Source organism: Muntiacus reevesi, chromosome 2 (genome assembly GCF_963930625.1).
Source record: "Muntiacus reevesi chromosome 2, mMunRee1.1, whole genome shotgun sequence".
Classification (NCBI taxonomy): domain Eukaryota; kingdom Metazoa; phylum Chordata; class Mammalia; order Artiodactyla; family Cervidae; genus Muntiacus; species Muntiacus reevesi.
This window is the reverse complement of record NC_089250.1, coordinates 39,538,183-39,545,626: the sequence shown is the minus strand read 5'-3', so window position 1 is coordinate 39,545,626 and position 7,444 is coordinate 39,538,183. Positions and strand designations below refer to the sequence as shown.

At 46.1% G+C, this 7,444-nt stretch overlaps 1 protein-coding gene across 1 annotated transcript; it reads left to right on the top strand.

Annotated features, from left to right (window-relative positions):
- Positions 1-2,244: 2,244 nt before the first annotated feature.
- Positions 2,245-3,814, top strand: NKX2-4 (NK2 homeobox 4). The gene is made up of 2 exons (XM_065919593.1): positions 2,245-2,683; positions 3,204-3,814. Exons 1-2 carry the CDS (start codon positions 2,245-2,247, stop codon positions 3,812-3,814), a joined length of 1,050 nt encoding a protein of 349 aa, XP_065775665.1.
- Positions 3,815-7,444: the final 3,630 nt, after the last annotated feature.

Here is a 7,444-nt window from a genome sequence, read left to right as displayed (position 1 = left end):
ATAACTAATCAATACAAAGATTATGATAATAGGTTTCATTTTTGAAACATGTTTGAACTTTAAAAGTAAAACATAATGGTTCACAAATGACTTTTTCTGTCCATGGATGTTAAAACAACTATTTTTACTTACACTGTTATCTTTGAGGAAAGTTTGAAATGAAAGCCTGTCTACTATTTTTTATTTAAGTGGATCAAGTAAACAATACATTTTGAATTAAACCAAAACTTAAAAACCAAAGTGCAGTTTTCAAGATTCCAGCAACTACTTAAATACATACATAAATGCTTCTGTGTAATTCATTAATTAAAAAAAAAATTAAGTAGGCAATTCAACCACAGGTAAGGATGAAGACCTAACCCAAATGTTTCAAGTTCAGGAAAGACCTGTAAAAGTGGCATGGTGTTAAAATTGTAGCAATACTATTATTGCTAAGTAAATAACTGACATCTGCAAATAATCACGGTACCTTGTCTTTTGTTCTTTCATTGTTTTAAAATACTAATACTCTACACACTTGCCTGGTTGATACTTTCTTCCCATAGGTAAATGTGGGTCCCTTTTGCCCCATCCCCCCACCCCTAGATTCTTTGCAAAACTCACTGAAATGAACAAAACAATGATTAAAACAATAAAAGCAAAACCATGGAAAACATTCCGATCAAAGTACAGAAACCAAACAAGAAAAGGAATAGGTAACTGTTCTTACCTTCAAGATGTGTACTATTAGATTTTATGTTCTAATAGGTTAAACTGGAATTGCTTTCTTACATCCTATTCCTCTGTTTTAAACAATAAAATCTTGCTTAAGAAAGCACTCTCCCTGTTTTTCTTTCTCCTACCCCAGTCTCCAGGAAACCTTAAAAACTGCATCTTCGTTTCCCTGGCTGTTTTAAGTGAAGGACTGTTTTCAAATTTTAGTCAATATGCTTCACAGACTTCTTTTCTCATATTCTTTGTCATGTTCAGCATTCATAGGAAAGTTCACAATGTCTAAGTTCTTCTATGCTATGCAGGTAAATTTACAAATCAAAGGATGACAAAGTTTTTTTAAAAATCATTTATCTACAGTTGCGTATCTTTGAAGGGAAAGTACCATTTTCACCTGATGTCTATACCCATTTCACATTTTTAAGTAGATTATATTTTTTGAACAATAAAAAGACCCATTTCGAACAGCTAGAAATTTTGGACTTTTGGGGTGTTTTCTTTCCTTTTATTACTGTAGTGATAGGCCAGTAAACCCCAAGTTGGATATTTTCACTCGGGGGAAGGCGGGGTGCAGGCGGAAAACAAAAGGGAAAGAAACCTGTACAGAACTTTACAGGTGCGAGCTGAACAGGAAACATCAGAACACAGGAAAACCTAACCTCTTTCCCTTATCTAACCTCTATCCCCACAGAGCAGAAACAGAATACTTACAAATTAGCATCCGTGTGTTTGTGTCTCTGTGTGTTTTCTCTTCTCTGGATTTGGATACTTTGAGCTAATTTGAAAGTGCCCGGTTGGTTGCCCACAAAATGATGCTTGAGAGTCTAAAGACGCATAAATTAGAAACCCTACAAAGGGAGAGGATGGTCATTGTACCTCATCTCTTTATGCGCTCTTACGGTGGGACCCAAGAGCTTTTTTTTTTTTTTTTTAACACTTTAGATGATGGAGCAAGTGAGAGGCTGATAGCTGCAGAGGACCAAGCGAAACCGCCATCCGCTCTCAACTTAGCACCATTCTGTCCACCGCTCCCCCCCCCCCCCCCCATCTCCGAACACCCTAGACTTTGCTACTAAGTCACTTTAGGAAACTGGGGTCTGACGGGCAGAGGCGTGGAGTCCTTCACATCCAGCCTCGACGCCAGCCTGAGTTTCTGTTTCTGATACTCAGGGCTAGGGTGACAGGAAGTCTGGGTGGAAGCAGGAAGGATGGAGAAAGCGAAGCGGGTGATCCTTTCAAGAAACATCCAACTGCCCCCTTTACCTTTTTTGCCTCCTCTATGGGGAATGGGGGTGGGGTGGGGGTGTTGGCGAGAGAAAAAAGATGTCAAGGACCATTGTTTGCTCGTTTGGGATGTTGCTCCGCCCCCCGAGTCTGTCGTAAACCCGGAGCTGGACTAAAATAAACCCCAGATCCCGCAGCTCGGGGGGCTCGCCGCGCCGCCGACTCCTGGTCACAGGCGCAGCCGCCGCGGCCGAGGTGGCGGCGACCCGCGCGCGCCCCGGGCCCCCCTACCTGGCCGCCCGCCGAGCCATGTCGTTGAGCCCCAAGCACACGACGCCCTTCTCCGTGTCCGACATCCTGAGCCCCATCGAGGAGACCTACAAGAAGTTTGGCGGCGCCATGGACGGCACGCCGCCCGGCCTGGGGACACCCCTGGGGGCCGCCTACCGCGCGCCGCCGCCCGGGCCCTCCTCGCAAGCGGCTGCGGCGGGCATGCAGCCCCCGCACGCCATGGCGGGGCACAACGCGGCGGCGGCGGCAGCGGCGGCGGCTGCAGCGGCGGCAGCCGCCACCTACCACATGCCGCCCGGCGTCTCGCAGTTCCCGCACGGTGCCGTGGGCGGCTACTGCAACGGCGGCCTGGGCAACGTGGGCGAGCTGCCCGCCTATACAGACGGCGTGCGGGGCGGCGCGGCCGCCGCGGCCACCGGCTGGTACGGCGCCAACCCGGACCCGCGCTACTCGTCAAGTGAGCGGGGCGAGGAGCGCGGGACGGAGGGCTGCGGACGGCGCGGGCGTTCCCCGCCGCAGCCCGGGGCCCAGGGAGCGCTTGGGGGACCCCGAGACACTGAGCGCGCGGGGCGCCCTGGGACCCTGGGACCCCGAGCGCGCGGTGCGTCCTGGGATCCTGGGACCCTGAGCGCACACCCTGGGGCCCTAAGCGCGCGGGGCGCCCTGGGATCCTGGGACCCTGAGACCCTGAGCGCGCGGAACGTCCTTGGACCCTGGGACCCTGAGACCCTGAGCGCGCGGAACGTCCTTGGACCCTGGGACCCTGAGCGCGGAACGACCTTGGACCCTGAGACCCTGAGCGCGCGGGGCGTCCTGGGATCCTGGGACCCTGAGCGCGGGGCGTCCTGAGACCTTGAGCGCGCGGAACGTCCTTGGACCCTGGGACCCACCTGGCCCCGCCGGCGTCGCGGCCGCCGCGGTGTGAAGAGAGCGGGGTGGCGGCGGCTGACCGGTCTTCCCCTTGGGCCCCTCCCCAGTCTCCAGGTTCATGGGGCCGTCGGCGGGCGTGAACGTGGCCGGCATGGGGTCGCTGACGGGCATCGCGGACGCGGCCAAGTCGCTGGCGCCCCTGCACGCTGCAGCGGCGCCGCGGAGGAAGCGCCGCGTGCTGTTCTCGCAGGCTCAAGTGTACGAGCTGGAGCGGCGCTTCAAGCAGCAGAAGTACCTGTCGGCGCCCGAGCGCGAGCACCTGGCCAGCATGATCCACCTGACGCCCACGCAGGTGAAGATCTGGTTCCAGAACCACCGCTACAAGATGAAGCGCCAGGCCAAGGACAAGGCGGCGCAGCAGCTGCAGCAGGAGGCCGGCCTGGGCCCGCCGCCGCCGCCGCCGCCGCCGTCGCCGCGCCGCGTGGCCGTGCCTGTGCTGGTCAAGGACGGCAAGCCCTGCCAGAACGGCGCGGCCACGCCGACGCCCCAGGCCGGCCCGCAGCCGCCCGCGCCGACGCCGGAGCTGGAGGAGCTCTCGCCCAGCCCGCCCGCGCTGCACGGCGCGGGGGCAGGCCTGGCGGGGCTGGACGCGGCGGCGGCGGGGGACTACGGCGGCGGCGCGCTGGGCGCCAACCTACTCTACGGCCGGACGTGGTGACGGCGCGGCTGGCCGGGGGTCCCGCCGCCGCCCGAGGGTCTGCGCGCGCCGACGGCGGGGCTGCCGCTCGCGAGCGGACGGACGGACGGATCGCGGAGAGGGGCGGGCGCCGGGCCTCCGCTGCGGGTGGGGACGCGACAAGCCCCGGGATCGAACCCTGAGAGCGCGCCGGCCAGGAAGCTTTGAGGTGATTTCCTCCTTTCGGAGGTTCCTAAATTGTGTAAAAAGCCGGCCGAGTCCACATCCACCACCACGTTCCTAACCAAAGCTCTCGGAGTTTTAAACGTTGGAGACTTAGGTGGTGGTTGTAGCTCTAAACATCAACCCAGCTTTAACAAGGTTTTCTTCTTGAAGTGGAACTTACCTTGGGAGATTAATTTTCGACTCCCCCCCACCGCTCCCCCCGCCCCCGCTTAAGTGCAATTTCATTAATGTTTGATGGAAAGTGAATTGTAGCTCAAGGTGGATCATGCACATAGCAACATTACTGCAGAGGAGTTAGTGCCATTTAGAGAAATGGAATAAACGTAATCAAAATATTGCTTATACGAATTGATATAGCTTTTTAAACTTAATGCTGTTTTTTAAATGTTTCGATCATGATTTGGCAATGAGTGTTTGTATTTTATCCTAAAAGAGGCTTTTCCTCCTAAGATGCAGCTCATCAAAAGAAAGGATTGTAAGCTACTTTTTATATGGAAACTGGTCTCCCAAAATCAACGGACAAAATAAATTATACCCTATTCTACAGACATGTTATTTACTCTTTCTAAGGTATTTGATTATCTGAATTAAAGTACCTTGATAAAACAGTAGAACAAGCAAGCAAAATTGCTAAAACAGGCATCAATTAATCTATTTTTCAAGCATGTCAAGAAGGAAGAAAATAAGGTGACTTATTGAATGGAAATCAGTGTTTAAAGAATCAGTAAAATATTTATTATTTTCTCATATTTAGAAGTTAATAGGGGTTACACACCGATTTTGTTGGTGTTTTCTTGTACAAATAATGTATTTACTCTTTAATATGCTGATTTATATTTCCTATGTTTCAAAGGGATATTTAAATATAACTTAAAAGAATTTAAGTACTTTTTTTTGGTAAATTTCAAATGATCATTTCTTTTTCACTAAGTTGTATAGGCTTTTTTTTTTTTTTAACACTAGTTGGCATGATGTGACAACACAGCTCAGTTTATTCATGATTTAAAGAATTGGTAGTAGATTAAAAATGCTAAAAGAAGACTGGAGAAAGTGAGTTCATAAAATGAAGAAAAATTAAAGACATAACATGGATAATGCATGTTTTACAAATGACCAAAACATTTCCCAGAGACCCTAAACCTCTTCTACATTTGAAATTTTAGAATTATAGTTTGAAATGAAACATTGTATTTCATTTCATTGCTTGGGTATTTTTCTGAACTGTGCAAAGTGTTTTTAAAAGTTGCACTTTCTCTAAATGTATTTTCTACAGTAAACAGTAATAATAATTAAAACCTCCAGTTCCTTTCACAAAGAGAAAAAAAAACACTAAAGAAGCAAGTGACTCAATCTTTATCAAGGGGCTGTGAATGCATTTTGTAAAATGATAACGGATTTTTAACACATTTTACATAAAATTTGAGCAGAAAAAAATATGAAAATGATGCAGTACACTTTCAGAAAATTCTCCCAGCTTGAGTTTTTGCATGCTAATAAAATTGATTTTCAAAAGCTAGCCAGGCTAGCATAACTATTACTAATGTGACAGATTTTAAAATGCTTCTTTATATTACTTCAAATTCTGAAATTCTACTTCTAGAAAACATGTTATAAAAGTTCACATGGTTTGTAAATTTTTTTTTTTTTTTTTTACAGCCCAATACTTAACAAAAACAGTAGCTTATGGACTAAGGGTTCCGAGTAACATATTTAAAGAAAATAAATCTTCATGCACAGTTTTTCCCTTGATAATTTTTGGAACAAAAATTCCCTTAGACTAACTGAACTATCAATCAAAAAGACCATTAAGAAGAAACAGCCTTCTTTATACAATATTTTCTGAAAGTGTATTTGGTACAGGCATCTTTCTCCTTTCAGAGTTCCTTTAAATAGTAAGGGACTCAAGCCAGAGATAATTGCTGCAGAGAGCTTCACATTCTACACCCAGAAATGTACTGAGTTTGTGTGTGCACACCCAGAAATTAGGATAAGGTTTGTTTTTGAAACATTAAAATAGAAAATGTTTATACTGTAGAATTCCACATTCTGATTAATGCGAAACAAAAGCTTTTTCCCCTTCTCTTGCAATTAGTGCTTTGCAGATCTTTTATAAAAACACAAACGGCCAGACTAGGTGAAACTCATTAACTGAAGAGGAGGATAAGTGTCTTCACAACCAAGAGGGAGGCTGGCGCAGAGTCTAAGTGGGAACAAAGCCCCTTCAAAGTTTAGCAGAAGCCACAGCAAAACTCGGTTTGAGAAATGCTAACTGGGGATGTCACAGTTTCCTAAAGGTTTTTGGGGTTTTACAGCACTCTAACCTATTTTTTCCCAATTGAGGCACAGAAACCAAAATCCAGAATCCAAGTGGCAGAGAGGAACGGCGGAGATTGCAGGTACTTTTCTGAAATCTGTGTTGATATTTAAATTGAAGTGGGGTGTGTGTGTGTGTGTATGAGTGTGTGCACACGAGCACCCAATGTTGAAAGATACAGGAAGGGAGTTTTGTACATGGAAGAGGGGGTGTAACCCAGTTGTCTTCTGTTTGAGGCTTTGCTTAGAACTAAAACCTAACAGTCAGAACAAGTAAGTCAATCAGACTTTTATCAACACAGATGTTGTGTCCAAACTCCATTCTGCTATGGACTGTTTACTTTCAATTTAAAGCATATCAGAGACACAATCCTGTTCGCTAAATGCAAGCACCTTCCAAAGACTTGCTTTGTTAACTGCATTTCTTAATGATGACTTTTAGAAAGACTTTTAAATTTGTGAACCATAATCACATAAATACCCATGACTAGATTTTTAGATAAGAATTTGTGCATAAGATAATGCACAGTGTAGTGATGATAAAAGTTTCAGATGTAGTTGAGACTATGAATGATACCATACAGCTATTTAACGTTAACTTAATATGTGGATAAAACTGTATGTTAATTACTCAAGTGCAGTTTTTAAAAATACTGCTACTTGCCATGCTCAAATCCAATGAGACAGGGCACTAAGATACATATTTTTAAAAATGAATTAAATAAGTAGACTTTTGCTGCTAGTGAAAATTGGTGAGCATCTGGAGAAGATTCAAAGAAGATTTGAAGTCAGGAGTCGCTCTCTCCAGTAAGTATTTAGATCACTTTGTGATTTTAGGATCACTTTTATGTCATTATTTTTTTAGCACGGAGGTTTGGAAGCTTCTGAGAGGTGTATTGGTTTCTTTTGTTTTTGCTTTAGAATGTTGGCATGAAGTGCCTTTTGTTTCAGTTTCTAAATTTCCATGTAACCTCTTTCAGTAGTTGCTTAGGTGATTTCTAATAAAAGTTTAATCACAAATGTTGCCTAAGTTTAAGTTGTGCAAACTGTTTTGCGGTAGTAAGTGGTTCCATTCCCATTTCCCACACACTAATTAAAGCCTGTTACCTCTGG

Excerpts from the sequence above, each read along its gene's own strand:
- NKX2-4 (XM_065919593.1), top strand. The coding sequence starts at position 2,245 with ATGTCGTTGAGCCCCAAGCACACGACGCCCTTCTCCGTGTCCGACATC. Across the intron at positions 2,684-3,203 it reads GGACCCGCGCTACTCGTCAA|TCTCCAGGTTCATGGGGCCG; the intron begins GTGAGCGGGGCG and ends GCCCCTCCCCAG.